This window comes from Erinaceus europaeus, chromosome 2 (genome assembly GCF_950295315.1).
Source record: "Erinaceus europaeus chromosome 2, mEriEur2.1, whole genome shotgun sequence".
Classification (NCBI taxonomy): Eukaryota; Metazoa; Chordata; class Mammalia; order Eulipotyphla; family Erinaceidae; genus Erinaceus; species Erinaceus europaeus.
This window is the reverse complement of record NC_080163.1, coordinates 107,449,461-107,467,025: the sequence shown is the minus strand read 5'-3', so window position 1 is coordinate 107,467,025 and position 17,565 is coordinate 107,449,461. Positions and strand designations below refer to the sequence as shown.

The 17,565-nt window shown below is 41.5% G+C and overlaps 1 protein-coding gene across 4 annotated transcripts in view; it reads left to right on the top strand.

Annotated features, from left to right (window-relative positions):
* ENPP6 (ectonucleotide pyrophosphatase/phosphodiesterase 6) overlaps positions 1-17,565 on the top strand; it is a 112,689-nt gene that overhangs the window by 67,672 nt on the left and 27,452 nt on the right. For all 4 annotated transcript variants that reach the window (XM_060184799.1, XM_060184788.1, XM_007534057.3 and 1 more), the window contains 3 exons: positions 2,847-2,988; positions 5,911-6,090; positions 17,260-17,397. In XM_060184799.1, the coding sequence (XP_060040782.1) occupies positions 2,847-2,988; positions 5,911-6,090; positions 17,260-17,397 (460 nt within the window). The remainder of the gene's footprint in view (positions 1-2,846; positions 2,989-5,910; positions 6,091-17,259; positions 17,398-17,565) is intronic.

Genomic DNA, 17,565 nt, shown 5'->3' with positions numbered 1-17,565 from the left:
TGATAGCTTTCCTATTCTTTAACCCTCTGGGAGTATGGACCCAAGGTCATTGTGGGATGCAGAAGGTGGAAGGTCTGGCTTCTGTTATTGCCTCCCTGCTGAACATGGGCGTTAGCAGGTAGATCCATACTCCCATTCTATCTCTCTCTTTCCCTAGTGGGGAAGGGCTCTGAGGAAGCGGAGCTCCAGGACATATGTGGTCTGTCCAGGGAAGTCTGGTAGCATCTGTCCTGCTAGCATCTGGAACTTAGTGTTACATTCAGAGTGTTGGATCAGCTAAATCTGAGTTTGAGTCCCTGCTTTATCTCTCACTTGTTGTGTGCTGTTGGCAACTGTATTGAACTCTCTGTTCAATGTAGCCCTACCTTACTGGACAACTATGAGAATTAGTAAAGCTAGCACGTAAAAATCCCTTCTCACATAGAGGAAAAAAGGAAAGATATGAAAAGTGGTAAAAGGTGTAAGGGTGACTAAGAAATGAAGTGAAGGCAGCACCATTTAAAAAATTGGAATATAGATATATAATATAGAATCAGCCCTTATCAGTGACCTTGGGAGAACTTCTACAGTTTCCAGTAGAAGGGATGGGGACACAGAACTCTGGTGGTGGGAGACATATAGAATTTATACTTTATTATATTACAATTTTATAAATCAATATTAAATCAGGAATAAAATTACATTAAAAATCCCTTTTCATAGTACTTGACCTAGAGTAGATATCACTTACGGACACTTACTATTATTGAAACAAATCAGTTAATAATAATAGATCTCCTGCAGCAATACAGGAGAGAATGAATTACACCCCAGGGCACAAAAATCTTACAAGTTAGAGAGGGAGAAGAACACCAAAATGGACAATTTGAACTTGGATTTTTTAGCATCAGAACTCTAGTCAAGGAAGTTTAGGTCTTCTGGGACTCATGACAGTGTGGTTTCAGCTAGATTTCACATTCTGGGGCCAGGGAAGTGGCTCAGCAGTAGAAGACTTGCCTTGCATGTGTGAGGCACTGAGTTCAATTCCCAGTGCTACATAAAAAACAAAATCAAAGGGCACGGTGGTGGCATACCTGATTGAGTGCACATGTTACCATGTGCAAGGACCCGGGTTCAAGTCACCTGCAGGGGGGAAGCTTTGCGAGTGGTGAAGCAGGGCTGCAGGTGTCTCTTTGTCTCTCTCCCTCTCTGCCACCCCATTCATCTCAATTTCTGGCTGTCTCCAATAAATAAAAATAATACAGAAATTAAAAATAAATAAATAAAAAGGGCCTGAGTGGTGGCACACCCAGTTGAGCACACTTATTCCCATGCTCAAGGACCTAGGCTTTAAGTGCCCAGACCCCATCAGAAGGTCAGAAGTTTTAAAAACTGTGAAGCAGTGCTGCTGATGTCTTGATATCTTTCTCCTTCTCAATCCTTTTCTTCCATCTCAGTTTCTCTCTGTCTCTACCCAATAAATAAATAGTATAATGTGACAAAAATTAAAAAATTAAATAAAACAAAGAAAGAAAAGCAGAATTCATACCCCAGAGCTGACCCTTCCACATCCCCATGGAATAAAGTCTATGGGATGGTCGGGGACTGAGGGGGATGCAGTGTGTGATGATGTCAAGCCCTAAATGGGGCTCCTTGCCTTTCATGAGCCATCTCACAAGGTTTATTCTTACTCCGGTCATCAGTTAAACCCACAATCTAAAGCTTTATTTAGAGAGGCTCCTAACACAAATGGAATAGTCATGTTTTAAATGATTTCTTTGGGTTTTTCTTGACAATTTATATATTGATTTTATAAGAGAGAGAGAGAGAGTATTCAGTGTTGGTATGGTATATGTGGTGCCAGGGATTGAACTTGGGCCTCAGACATGCAAGTCATCTGCTCTAATGCCAAGCCACCTCCTGGGCCTTGCTTCTAGCTTTGCTTCTTGCTTTGCTTTGCTTTGCTTTGCTTTGCTTTGCTTTGCTTTGCTTTGCTTTGCTTTGCTTTGCTTTGCTTTGCTTTGCTTTGCTTTGCTTTGCTTTGCTTTGCTTTCATTATTTCTTTATAAGATAGGAGAAATAGACTGAGACCCAGAGCACCACTTTGGCACATGGGGCACCATGAACTTAACTTAGGAGATGAGTTCATACTTGAGAATCCAAAGTTGAATCCACTGCGCCTCACTCAATCCTCAGCTTCTAGTTTTTTATATCTTCTGATGGTAGTAGGTGGTAAGGGTGGGGAAGTTAGATCTATCCCATGCCTGTTAACACATTTCCCTTCTCTTTGAGTCCCAAGAAGCAAGGATACATGAACCAAGAAAAGAAGTGACCCAAACACCTTCTCTGTTATTTTTGTCCCCAAGAAGATTTATTATATGGTATGGTTTTTCCAGTTTCTCCCTTGGATATCCTGCTACTTGGAACAGAATTCAAAGACTTACACATAAATCATCTCTGAATAATGTCCCTAGCCTAATTTTTCATTCTTTATTTAGAGGTGGGTGAGCAGGGAAAGACAAACACAGAGAGAAGAGAGACACCAAAGCACCACTCCACCAGGCATTTCCCCATTGACATTTATTCTGCTCCTGTGTGGTGCTAGTTCTTTACCCCAGGACCTCTGTATGGAGGGGTACATGTTATACTCATGAAGCCATTTCCCAGCTCCTGAACTTTGTTGGTTTCAAAAATTCAAAAATTCAACCTGGTCTAGCCCACCAGATCAGAACTGGGGGTGGGGAAGCGGTGGCCACTGCCTCCACAGAAGATTGTGAGCTTAAAGGGGAGGATGCTGGCAGGGCGAGGGCAGAGGGTGGTAGGGAGGGCAGCAACCTCAGCTGTGTCCTATCACTCTCTCCTTCCAGAAGCGGCCGGGCTGACCTGGCAGCCATATACCATGAGCGCATCGATGTGGAAGGCCACCACTATGGTCCCTCGTCTCCACAGAGAAAAGATGCCCTGAGGGCTGTGGACACTGTGCTGAAATACATGACCACGTGGATCCAGGTGACCTAAAGCAAGGACAGGGCTAGCTTTCTCTCTGTCTCTGTTTTTCTGTCTTCTCTGCCTCAATCTCCTTATCCTCACCTCAGTCTCCCTTCTGGCTATTGACTACACAAACTCGAGGCTTTGATGGGATTCTCTTCACACAATATCTCTTCAGGCACCAAGAAGCCCCTGGGCTTATAGCCAGGTTAATGGGACTGGAGTGACCCTGTCAGGACCTGGCTTAGCTAGAGAGGTAGATCTAGTCTCTACCTAACCTACTAAGTCTGTAACAAGCTTGGCATGGAAGCCAACCTAGACATGTCTTCTCTCTGCTCATACCACACCCTTACTGAATGACTTCAAGCAAGATTATTGTTTTCATTTTTAAAATCAAGTTGTACTGATTTTCTACTGGTCTATACAGCTATAAATTTTCACAAGTAGAGCTCCACAATTCTACAAGGCTCACCACACCCACCACTTGTGTTCCTGTGTCATTCATACTATCAAAATAGTGCCCCTACCTATTCCTCCCACCCCTATCCCTTTCCCTCTGGTCATCATAGCCCCACCCCCAGAATCTAAAAATTACTTTTGTTCTGAGTTGTTAGTTCATTCTGCACATGAGTAAAGAAGAATCTTGGGATTGTCTTGTACTTCAAGGCATATTTCATTTAGCATGATCACCTTGAGTTTTATCTATGTTGTAGCAAAGGACACAACTTCATCTTTCTAATCACTGTGTAGTATACGAATGAAAGCTTCTTTATCCAGTCATCTGTTGACAGACACTTATGTTGATTCCATAGCTTGACAATTTGAATAATGTAGCTATGAACATGGGGTTGTATATATTCTTTTAAACCCATGTTTTCATGCCTCTTACATAAATGTCAATGTGTAGTATTTCTGGGTCATATAGTGTTTCCTTTTTTTTTTTTTTTTTTTTTGCCTCCATGGTTATTTCTGGGGCTCGGTGCCTGCACAACAAATCCACTGCTTCTGGAGGCCATTTTTTTCCATTTTTTGTTGCCCTTGTTGTTGTTATTGTTATTCTTGCCATTGGTGTGATTGTATAGGACAGAGAGAAATCAAGAGAAGAGAGGAGGCAGAAAGGGGGAGAAAAAGATAGACACCTGCAGACCTGCTTCAATGCTTGTGAAGTGAAACCCTGCAGGTGGGGAGTTGGGGCTCAAACTGGGATCTTTATGCTGGTCCTTGCGCTTTGTTCCATATGCGCTTAATCCACTGCACTACCACCCTACCCCTCAGTGTTTCCATTTTTATTTTATCATTTTTATTATTTTCTTCATAGAAAGGGAAAAAAGGAGAGACATCTTTAGCACAGCTTTACTACTCCTGAAGCTTCCCCACTGCAGATGGGGACCAGGAGCTTGAAACTGGGTCCTCCCTGTCAATGCCCGTGTATAGCAGAGAAACTATTACAGAAGCCAGACCTTCCACCTTCTGCACCTCATAAAGATCTTTGGTCCATATCCCTAGAGGATAAAGAATAGAAAAGTTTCCAATGAAGAGGATGTGGTATGGAACTCTAGTGGTGGGAATTGTGTGGAATTGTACCCCTCTTATCCCACAATCTTGTCAATCATTATTAAATCACTAATAAAATAAAAATTAAAAAGTGGGAGAATAAAAAAAGAAAAATAAATAAAAGAAAATAAAAAAGATACTAGGTCCTCATGCATGGTTACCTGTGTGCACTCTTCCAGGTGTGACGACTCCCAGCCCCTCTATTTTTAATTGTTTAAGGAGACTCGCCATCTAGTTCTCCACAGTCTGTACCAATTTACATGCCTACTAAAAGAGTGTGAGAGTTTCTTTTTCTCCACAACTTCAATGATACTATAGCTGTTTCTTTTATCCACTGCACCACCTCCCAGGCCCTTAGTTGTTTCTTTTAATTCCATGCTAGAAAGCTGCTCTCATTTTAATTTCTCAATGCCGTTGTCTTTTGCATCTGCAAATGGAAGAGTAATAGTTGTCATGTTACTACATAAGCTTATGGGAAAAGCCAGAGAAGATTAAAACAGAGAGGGACCCCTACAACTTAGAAACCTTTTATGTGTGACTTGCAGATCTTTTGGTGGGGGGGGACTTGTTTCACATTCCCTTCCCCAGGGGGTCCTGCTGGGATTCTGACCTGTGTCTCTCATGGCTGAGCAATAGGAGAAGAAATTCAGAGCTTTGCAGGAACTGGGGCTTGAGGAACCCCCATAATGTTTTCTTTAGGAGGTTGCACCACTTTACATTCCTCGGTTTCTTTCTTTCTTGCTTTTTTTTTTTTTTTTTTTTTCAGCCTCCAGGATTTTGCTGGGGCTCTGTGCCAGCACTATGAATCCACTGCTCCTGGTGGCCATTTTTCCTATTTTATTGGATAAGATAGAGAGAAATTCAGATAGGAGGGGGAGAGAGAAAGATAGACACCTACAGACCTACTTCACTCCTCATGAAGCATCTCCCTTGCAGGTGGGGACTGGTGATTCAAACCCAGAGCCTTGCACAGGTTCTTGCACTTAGTACTATGTGCGCTTAACTGGGTGTGCCACCATGCAGTCCCCATTTCTCAGTTTCTCAACAACTGTGCCTCTTTCTTCACACCTTCACCAGAATAGAGCTGTATTTTGTTAGTTTTTCATATTTACTTATTTACTGCATAAAGACAGAGAAATCAAGAGCCCAGAGAGGGAGAGACAAAGAGAGATAACCTCAACACTCTTCACCACTTGTGAAGCTTCCCCCTTGCAGGCCAGGACCGAGGACTTGAACAACATGTGGACTTAGTCAAGTATGCCACTGCCCAGCCCATGTCATTCATTTTTATTATTGAATTCGAGCAAGTTCAAGCTATTCTTCCCCAGACTCCCAGGTGAGAGAGGGTCCTTCTCTGGTACCACCGTAACTGCCTCTGTCCATCCACAGGAGCGAGGGCTGCAGGACAACCTCAATGTTATCATCTTCTCAGACCATGGGATGACTGACATCTTCTGGATGGACAAAGTGATCGAGCTGAATCAGTACATCAGCCTGGGGGACGTGCAGCAAGTGAAAGACCGAGGGCCTGTCGTGAGCCTGTGGCCAGCCCCCGGGAAACACTCAGAGGCAAGAAACACCCTGATAGAGCAGGGGGAGGAAAGGACAGTGGCAGCTAGCAGGTCCCCACTCACCCCCACCCTGAGCCTAGTCTTTGTCTCATTGCTCTGACACTGACATGCAGCCCTGACATTGCCTTTTCCTTTCTGAGTGACTCTGGTCAAGTTGTTCCTTCACCCGGATCTCTCGAAAATGGGCCAGATGGTCTCTGCCTCATTGGATTTAGTGGGAATCAAATGACACCAAGAATGTTCTGGGTTTCACTGAGTTAAGTGCTCAGCCCTGAATGGGTTATTTTATTGGGGGGGGGCTATATTTATCATTTGTGTTATTTCTTTTTTTAAATATTTGTTTATTTATTACCTTTTGTTGTCCTTGTTTTATTGTTGTAGTTATTGTTGTTGTTATTGATGTCATCGTTGTTTATTGGATAGGACAGAGAGAAATGGAGAGAGGAGGCGAAGACAGAGGTGGGTAGAGAAAGACAGACACCTGCAGACCTGCTTCACTGCCTGTGAAGTGACTCCCCTGCAGATGGGGAGCCAGGGGCTTGAACCAGGATCCTTTTGCAGGTCCTTGTGCTTTGTGCCACCTGCGCTTAACCCGCTGTGCTACTGCCCGACTCCCTTGTGTTCTTATTGAAAGAACATTGGATTCTTTGTGTCTGGCATGCATAATTGTACACCAACTTGTGAGATGGGGAGATGGGTCACCCAGGGGGGAGGGTACCTCCAGAGCATTGAAGACTCTGAACCCAAGAAGTGGCAACACAGGGAAGCAGCACGGATGGTGGAGCAGTGCTTTGATGTGTCTCCCCTCTCTGTGTCTGTAGTTCCTTCTCTCTTTCCAAAACAAAGAATGAAAGTACTGGGACCAAGGATATCACTCAGCAATGGTATCACTCATGCACAAATTCTGGGCTCATTGCCCAATGGCATTATTTTTTTGACATATGTATTTATTAGATTTTTTTTTTTTTGCCTCCAGGGCTCAGTTGCCTACACCATGAATCCACTGCTGGAAGCTATGTTTTCCCTTTCATTGTCCTTGTTGGTTTATCGTTGTTGTGGTTATTAATGTTACTGATGTTGTTGTTGGATAGGACAGAGAGAAATGGAGAAAGGAGGGGAAGACTGAGAGGGGAGAGAGAGATAGACACCTGCAGACCTGCTTCACCTCCCATGAAGCAACCCTCCTGCAGGTGAGGAGCCAGGGGCTCGAAACGGGATCCTTCTTACGCAGGTCCTTGTGCTTTGCGCCATGTGTGCTTAACCCGCTGCACTACCGCTAGACCCCTGATTTTATTTTAGAGAGAGGCAGAGAGGCAGAGAATGAAAGTAACTATACTATCATTTCATTATGGTAAGGGCCAGGCTTGAAGTCAGGCAAAAAAAAGTACAGTATGCAAATAATTTCTTTTTTTTTAAATTTTTATTTAAGAAAGGATTAATGAACAAAAACATAAGGTAGGAGGGGTACAACTCCACACAATTCCCACCACCCAATCCCCATAACCCACCCCCTCCCATGATAGCTTTCCCATTCTCTGGCCCTCTGGGAGCATGGACCCAGGGTCATTGTGGGTTGCAGAAGGTAGAAGGTCTGGCTTCTGTAATTGCTTCCCCGCTGAACATGGGCGTTGACTGGTCGGTCCATACTCCCAGTCTGCCTCTCTCTTTCCCTAGTAAGGTGTGTCTCTGGGGAAGCTGAGCTCCAGGACACATTGGTGGGGTCTTCAATCCAGGGAAGCCTGGCCAGCATCCTGGTGGCATCTGGAACCTGGTGATTGAGAAGAGAGTTAACATATGAAGCCAAACAATTTGTTGAGCAATCATGGATCCAAAGCTTGGAATAGTGGAGAGGAAGTGTTAGGGAGGTACTCACTACAAACTCTAGTGTACTTCTGCTTTCAGGTATATATTTTGCAGTAGTTAATGGATACATGTGCACATAAGCTCTCTCTCACAGAAACTGGTGTATATCTAGGTTATGGGACTTTGTTAGAAAGTGAACTACCTGAGATGAAATTAGAGTGTACTATAAAAGGAAAGGTCTCACCCAAGTAATGAAGCTGAAGGGTTGTCATTCCACACGTGAAGTCTCTGGATACAGTCTGAGGTGAAGCATGTTGAGGTGGCAATCGTTGCGTTGGTTAGGTTGTGATCGGCGGATGCAATATTATTTGGTATGGATTGGGAGATGCATACGGGAAAGTGGACCATATCCAAGGGTTCCAGGACTGGGGGAAGTAGGGGCTCTATAGTGGAGATGTGAGGTTCCTGCTGTCTTAGGGTTCAAAAAGACAATCGATAGTTAATATTATCATCACATTATTTGTTAATTGGGTTAACTTTGAAAAGTCCCTTTGTTATGGTTTGCTGTACAGTATCCGGTATCTTGTATATAGCTGTGCTATTGGATGCTTCTAATCTACTTGGTCTAGGCTTTTGAGAGAGTCCGCATATCAAATACATAGCCTATATATTAAAAAGATTCAGTTTGTCTTTTGAGAAACTTTGAGACATACAATTGATTTTCCCCCTCTCATATTAATTAACTAGTGATTTATATGTCTACATTTTGCTAGGAGTGTACATAAACACCATTCCCACCACCAAAGGACTGTGACCCATCCCTCCCACCCACTCCCACCCCCCACTGGCCAGGAAGCTGCGTGTCTACCCCTCACCACTGGGTTTTTACTTTGGTGCCCTACTTACAATTTGATCAGGTCCTGCTTTTAGTTTCCCTTTCAGATCTTCTTACTCAACTTCTGTTGATGAGTGGGATCATCCCATACTCATCTTTATCTTTCTGACTTAGTTCACTTAACATAATTCCTTCTAGCTCTGTCCAAGATGGGTCAGAGAAGGTGGGTTCATTGTTTTTGATAGCTGCATAGTATTCCATTGTGTATATATACCACAGCTTTCTCAGCCACTCATCTGTTGTTGGGCACCTGGGTTGCTTCCAGGTTTTAGCTATTATGAATTGTGCTGCTATGAACATAGGAGTACAGACCTCTTTTTGGTTGGGTGTTATGGAGTCCTTGGGGTATAACCCCAGGAGAGGAATTACTGGATCCTATGGAAGGTCCATGTCTAGCCTTGTGAGAGTTTTCCAGACTGCTCTCCACAGAGGCTGTACCAATTTACATTCCCACCAGCAATGTAAAAGGGTTCCTCTGTCCCCACAACCTCTCCAGCATTTGTTGCTGCTGTCCTTTTTGATGTATGCCATTCTTACAGGAGTGAGGTGGTATCTTAGTGTTGTCTTAATTTGCATTTCTCTGACAATCAGTGACCTAGAGCAGTTTTTCATATGTTTGTTAGCCTTTTGGATCTCCTCTGAGTGAATGTCTTATTCATATCCTCTGCCCATTTTTGGATGGGGTCATTTGCTTTTTTGGTGCTAAGTTTGCTGAGCTCTTTATATATTTTGGTGATTAGTTTTTTGTCTGATGTCTGGCATGTGAAGATCTTCTCCCATTCTGTTAGGGGTCTCTCTGTTTGTTTAATAGTTTATTTGGATGTGCAGAAGCTTTTAAATTTGATGTAGTCCCATTAGTTTGTTTCTGCTTTAGTCTTCCTTGCAATTGGGTTTGATTCATCAAAGATGTCCTTGAGGTGTATGTGGGAAAATGTTTTACCAATGTTTTCCTCTAAGTATTTGATTGTTTCTGGTCTGACATCTAGGTCTTTGATCCATTTGGAGTTGATTTTTGTTTCTGGTGAGATAAAGTGGTTCAATTTCATTCTTCTGCATGTTTCAACCCAGTTTTCCCAGCACCATTTATTGAAGAGAGCCTTCTTCTTCCATTTAATCCTTTGGGCCCCCTTATCAAAGATTAGATGCCTATAGGTGTTGGGATTTACTTCTGGGCTTTCAATTCTGTTCCACTGGTCTGTGTGCCTATTTTTGTTCCAGTACCATGCTGTTTTGATGATGATGGCTTTATAATATAGTTTAAGGTCTGGGAGTGTGATGCCTCCATTTCTGTTTCTTTTCCTTAGGATGGTTTTGGCAATTCTAGGTGTTTTCAGTTTCCAGATAAATGATTGTAGTGTTTGTTCTATTCTCTTAAAGAGGCTTGGTGGAACTTTGATGGGTATTGCATTAAATTTGTATATGGCTCTGGGGAGAATATTCATTTTGATGATATTTATTCTTCCAATCCATGAGCATGGGATATCTTTCCATTTCTTGGTATCAGTTTCTATCTCCTTGAGTAGCGACTCATAGTTTTCAGTATACAAGTCTTTCACTTCTTTGGTCAACTTTATTCCTAGGTATTTGATTGATTTTGCTGAAACAGTAAATGGGAGTGATTTCTGGATGTCTTCTTCTTCAGATTTAGTGTTTTCATAAAGAAATGCCACTGATTTTTGTACATTGATTTTGTACCCTCATACCTTGCTATATTGCCTAATAACTTCCAGTAATTTTCTACTGGATTCTTTAGGTCTTTCTATGTATACTATCATATCATCTGCAAATAGTGAGAGCTTGACTTCTTCCCTTCCAATCTGTATCCCTTTGATTTCTTTCTCTTGCCTGATTGCTATGGCAAGAACTTCCAATACTATGTTGAAGAGTAACGGTGACAGTGGACAGCCCCGTCTAGTCCCCGATCTGAGGGGGAATGCTTTCAGCTTCTGTCCATTGAGTATGATGTTGGCTGTAGGTTTGCTATATATAGACTCCACTATCTTGAGGAATTTTCCATCTATTCCCATTTTTTGTAGAGTTTTGAGCATGAATGGGTGTTGGATTTTGTCAAAGGCTTTCTCTGCATCTATTGAGATAATCATGTGGTTTTTGGCTTTGCTTTTATTGATGTGGTGAATGACATTGATTGACTTACGGATGTTGAACCAGCCTTGCATTCCTGGGATGAATCCCACTTGGTCATGATGAACAATCTTTTTGATGTGTTGCTGTATCCGGTTGGCCAAGATCTTGTTTAATATTTTGGCATCTATGTTCATCAGAGATATTGGTCTGTAGTTTTCCTTTTTTGTTCTGTTCCTATCAGCTTTTGGTTTCAGGGTGATGTTGGCTTCATAAAAGGTGGAAGGGAGTATTCCTGTTTCTTCAATCTTATGGAATAGCTTAAGAAGTATGGGTATTAACTGTTTCCTGAAAGTTTTGTAGAATTCATTTGTGAAGCCATCTGGTCCAGGACTTTTGTTGTTGGGGAGATTCTTAATAATGGTTTCAATTTCTTTGTCTGTGATTGATGCATTTAGATATTGTAGTTCTTCTTGGTTCAGTTTTGGAAGTGCATAGGTTTCTAGGAATTGTTCCATTTCTTCCAGATTCTCTAGCTTGGTGGCATATAGTTCTTTATAGAAGTTTCACAGGATTCTCTGGATTTCTGTGGTGTCAGTTGTGATATCTCCTGCATCGTTTACAATTTTATTAATTTGAGTCTTCTCTCTTTTTTGTTTGGTGAGTCTGGCTAGGGGTTTGTCAATTTTGTTTAATCTTTCAAAGAACCAACATTTGGCTTCATTGATCTTTTGTATGCTTCTTTTATTTTCGATGTTGTTTATTTCTGCTCTAACTTTAGTGATTTCTGTCCTTCTGGTTGCTTTAGGGTTCCTTTGTTCCTCTTCCTCTAAGTCCTTGAGGTGTGCAGTAAGGTCATTCATTTGAGCTTCTTCTTGGTGTTTAATATGTGATTGTATGGCTATAAGTTTCCCTCTCAGTACTGCTTTAGCTGTGTCCCAAATATTTTGATAGGTTGTGTCTTCATTTTCATTAGTTTCCAGGAACATTTGAATTTCCTGTTTGAGTGAGTCTCTGACCCAGTGGTTCTTAAGGAGCATGTTGTTTAGTTTCCAAATTCTATGTCTTTTAATAATTTTCCGTTTGTTGTTAAATGTTAGTTTTACTCCGCTGTGGTCTGAGAAGATACTTGGGATGATTTCAATGCTCTTGAATTTATTGATGCTGTCTTTGTGGCCTAACATGTGGTCTATCCTTGAGTATGTGTTATGTAGATTTGAAAAGAAGATGTATTCCAGTTTTGGGGGGTGGAGGAGTCTGAAAATGTCCAAGAGGTCTAGTCTGTCAATCTCTTCATTCAATTCTCTTGTATCTTTATTGGTTCTCTGCTTTGTTGATCTGTCTAAGTGTGAGAGTGGGGTATTGAAGTCTCCCACTATTATTGTATTACTATTGATGTATTTTTGAAATTCTTCAGTAGATGCTTAATGTATTTAGGTGCTTCCTCATTGGGTGCATAGATGTTAATAATTGTTAAGTCTTCTTGGCTGATTGATCCTCTAATCATTATGTAATGTCCTTGCCTATCTTTTATTACTTTATTTAATTTAAAATCTATCGTGTCTGAGATGAGAATGGCTGTTCCTGCCCTTTTTTGTGGACCGTTAGCCTGTATGATAGTTTTCCATCCTTTCACTTTAAGTCTGTGTTTATCTTGTTGTGACAGATGGGATTCTTGCAAGCAGCATATGATTGGATTATGTTTTCTGATCCATCCCCCCACCCTGTGCCTTTTGATGGGTGAGTTTAAGCCATTGACATTTATTGATATTATGGATTTAATGTATTGTAGTGCCATTGTTCTAAAAAACAATTTGTTTACTCTGATATATTGCAAGTATTATAGCGATGTTCTTGTTTATAAGAGGTCTTTTAGTACCTCTTTCAGGGCCGGCTTGGTGATAGTTGCCTCCTTTAACTGTTGTTTGTCTAAAAAGGTTTTGATCCCTCCATCTAGCTTGAATGAAAGTCTAGCAAGATATATTATCCTTGGTTGAAACCCTTTTTCATTCAGGGCTCGATAGATATCTTGCCACTCCCTTCTGGCTTTTTGAGTTTGAGTGGAGAAGTCTGCAGATAATCTTATGGGTTTTCCCTTGTATGTGACTTTTTGTTTCTCTCTTGCAGCCTTTAGGATCCTTTCTTTATCCTTACTTCTTCTCATTGTGACTATGATGTGTCTTGGTGTCTTCAGGTCTGGGTTGATTCTGTTTGGTACTCTCTGGGCCTCTTGAACCTTGATGTCCTTTCTGTTATTCAGGTCTGGGAAGTTTTCTTCTATTATTTCCTCTGGAATGTTTGCTTCCCCTTCCTCTCTTTCTTCCTCTGGCAGTCCAATTATACAAATGTTACTTCTTTTGAGATCATCCCATATGTCTCTTTTGTTGTTTTCAGTGTCTCTCAATCTCTTTTTAAGCTCTTTCACCTCTTTCTTCGTTTTCTCTAACTCATCCTCTGTCTGACTAATTCTGTTTTCTGCTTCTGTTAGTCTGCTTTCCCTTCCCTCAGCTTCTTTCTTCATTACAGCTATTTCAGCTTTCAGTTCTCTGATTGCCTCAAGATAATCAGTATTTTCCTTGGGGGTCTCAACTGTTGTTTCCCTAATACTGCCATTCCTTTCCTCCAATGTTGTTTTCATTTCTGTGATTAATAAGTTTATTATTGCTTGCATACTTTTCTTATCTATGGTTACTTCTGGATGATTTGTAGTTTCTTCTGGGCTCTTGTCTTCATTCATTGGAGTAGCAGTTTTATTTGTTTTTAATCTACCCATTTTTTTTGATTTATGTGTTTCTTATTTTTATGCTCTGTTGTTCCTCAGTTGTTGTGTCTTGAGTTAAAGTAGCACTGTACTAAATACCTTTATGACAATTGCACTCACCAACCTCCGGAATTACAGTAGCAACTGAAGTAAGTATTGAAGTAGTTTAATCGTTACCAGTTAGCCAAACAATTTCTCCAGTCCGTGAAAAAATAGTAACCAAATCCCAGTGAAGAAAGAGAAGAGAGAGGATAGCAAGAATAGACAGTTATGCAAATCTACTATCCACTGTATATTCTAGGGGTAACAAGAGGGGAAAGGGAACTAGAGCAGAGATACACACATAGAGAGTCCACTCTTTGTCAGATTTCTTCCCCAAAGTAATTCACAAATTCAGAAAGGCAAAGAAGAAAGAAGAAGTGTATGACAAGATAAAAAAAAAGAGAGAGAGAGAGACAAGAGAGAGAAAAGGGAGAAGATAAGAAAAAGAGTTGTAATTAAAGAGCAGTGCAAGGAACTTCCCAAATGTGTATCAGTGAATTAAAAAAAAAAATACCCTGTTTGGTGGTATGGGGTATCCTGCTAGGAGCTGGTCCCCAGGGACTGCTTATGGGGGGGGGCGGGAAGGATGTATGCTTGAAAATTAAAAGGAAGAAAAAAGAATTTTTTTCCCCTACTCTAATTCTTAACCCAAATTAAGTTATAGTCATCTCTTTGTCACCACTATGACACCTTATTGGCTGGCCTGCTAAAGGCAGAAAATCCTATTGTTTCCAGGGAATGTGTTTGGAGCTCAGAGGCTAGCAGCTTCTCCATCCGCCATCTTCCGGGAAACCCCCCCCCCCCAGACTTTTTAAAAGGATTTCTCGAAAATGAAAACTAGCTCCAAGTCCTTTGATCCAATGAGAGCTATACTCAAGAAGTCTTTGGATCCGCCCTCAGGGTTGTGGTGGTCCCTGGAGACTCCCAAGAGAAAGCCCCCGAGCTAAAGTGCTCTCTCCGGGTCCTCTGCCCGCCGCCCAGCAGTGCTCTGCAACCGGCGGGGGAGCCGCCTTCCTGGGTGGAGGACAATGCCCGGCGCACTCGCCTTGCCCGGTGCCGCCTGGGAAGTCTGGAGCAGCCCGCCCGCTAGTCCATGTCACCTGTACTCTAATTCTTAACCCAAATTAAATTATAATCACCTCTTTGGTGTCACCCCTTATTGACAGGCCTGCTAAAGGCAGAAAATCCTACCATTTCCAGAAGATGTGATCAGAGAACACGCTGTTAGCAGCTTCTCAGTCCGCCATCTTCCCCTCCTGCAAATAATTTCTTTTGCTGCTCCCCCCCCACCATCATGACATTTAAAAAAGAAGGAAAAAGATAATCAGCATGGGAATGAGTTTTTCAGACAGAGACAGTGACAAAGAGGAAGGGGAAAGCCAAAGTTTCCTTCGTTGTGACGGGGGCAAAGTAGTGCACTATTCACGTGAGCAATTTTGCCAGCCTTAAAAATGGAGTTTGAATGTCAACTCCTTTTCTAATGAGTCACTTACAATATTAATGGAACACTGGGTTCGGTGGGGGGGGGAGTTCAAGTCTTTCTGGTTTGGCCCACGTAGAAAGACTTTCTCTCAACCTATTCTCATATACAAGTTTAAGACCTGCCTGTTTGGGGAGGTTGAGGAACAGTTTCCTACAATGCTACTTCTCCCCAGCTTTAGCCACTTGTGAGTCCATACTCTGGTCCCAATGCTCTGCAGCGAATGTTTATTTATACAATGTTTCCATGAGATTCCTAAAGTTGACCCACTAGGAGTTCCTATAGTAAGTGACTTCTTGCAAAGAAATCCTGCTTCCCTGGCAAAGAGGGTGCTCTGCATCCCCATTTAGGCACTTAGCAATACACCATGTCCCGAAAGTTTGAGCTTCAGCAGCCTCTAAGCTAAGAAGCTTTGTTCCAGTGTGGTGTTGGTAACAGAAGGCTGCAAGCTACTTACAGCAGTTGTGGATTACCCAAATGCAATGGCTGTTTGGGTAACAGTTGGTCACATGATGGACACAACAATTTGTGAGGCTTTCTCTGTGTGACCAGATTCTCACTTTCCCAGAGTCTTTCAGCAAAAGCACTTTGTTTGTTTTAGAAACTAGGGGTCTCACAAGCAGAACATCGTAACTTATGGGATCAGCAGAAATCCTCTACTAAACTGCCTGGGTATGAATTATATATATATTTTAGAGCTAAGCTGATGAACTCAGTTTTATACTCTTTCCTGCCCAGGATATAAGCCTGATTTGGCTTCTTCTTCTAACGTTTACCCTTCTTCCGTAGCCAGTCAACAGCGTCAGGTTGAGCCTGATGTAAAGTTTCGAGACCTCCTTGATTTGGCTAATGGCCAGCAAGTCAGTATCAGCCTATTGATTTCAATTTCATCCATAAACAGTTAAGCTGCTGTTAAATATTGCAAAGGTATACAAAGTCTATCAAGAAATTGGTAGTATGATGAATTACCATGGTGAACAGTTACTAAAACATTAAGGTTGAAATCTAAGTAGGATATGTTTTAGGTCAGATCAAAGAACAAATGATCCTTCTTTGAACTAGGTGGCGTTTAGCATCAGACAGATAAATGTATCGTCTGTATTTAAGTTTGTTATATCAGTTCTAACATAAACATCTTTATGCTAAATTTTGTTTTAATTATTGAGGATATTCAAAAAATTATTATGAAACCTATGTGAGGCATAAAGGGTAATGCCACAACAGTTTATATTCACTAAACATGGGAAGAAGAGGACATTACACTATCTGTGATGTCTCTTGTGTGCTCTCTCTATACCCCCATTACTTCTTCCCCTCTTCAGGAAATCACTGTTTTAAATTTTGAGTTATCACCAGCACAATTCTCTTTGTAAGTTTGTCATACACACTCCTCAGTTTTGTAGTGACTATGAATAATTTTGTCTGTATTCTCCTAAAACTTGCTTTTTCTCCCCTCAGACCGAGATCTTGGAGATCTTCTAGGCGGTCTGTGTAACTGTTATCTATTTCATCTTTATTGCTATCTAGTATTCCACTATAAGAAAAGATACCATGATCCAATTTGCTCCTTCCACTAATGCCAGTCATAGTTCCTGTTGACATCATCTTTCCCTCTAAACATCAACAGGGTTTTATATGTATGAGAGACTTTCTATCTCTGTAAGTTAACTTGTTAGGTTACAGTTATGTGGATATTCAACCTATCAATAGATAAAGTCACCTTGTTTTCTGAGATGTACAAGTGATTCTCACTTTTATGTAGACAAATTATTCCAGTATGTTATTCCCTTGATCTTGTGAAGACCTTCTTCCATCCCTGCTCCAATAAAACCCACATCTATTGATGGGCAAGAATGAGGGGCTAGGTGGTGGTACACCTGGATGAACACACATGTCACCATGAGCAAAGACCAGGATTCAAGCCCCCAGATCCCACCTGCACAGGGAAAGTTTTGCGAGTGGTCAAACAGGTCTACAGGTATCTTGTTGTCTTTGTCCCTATCTTTCTCTTCCCTCTCAATTTCTGTCTGTTTCTATCCAATAAATAAAGATAATAATTTTTTAAAAGGAATGATAGGCTGTTTTTTCTTGGTTCTCGTTGCAGGTGTATAACAAACTGAGAGCTGTGGAGCATATGACTGTCTATGAAAAGGACGCCATACCAAGCAGATTCTACTATAAGAAGGGAAAATTCGTCTCTCCTTTGACTCTAGTAGCCGATGAAGGATGGTTCATAACAGAGGTAATTGCCAAATGTGTGACAGCTCACTCTCTATGCCTGTTCTGTCAGGCAGTTCAAAGATAAAGCATCACAATCTCTGTTTGCACTGAAGCATCATTAGTTGCATTACTTCCTTCTTTGGAGAAGCAATAGTTCTGGTCAGGTAACTTCAGAGACACAAACTATAGC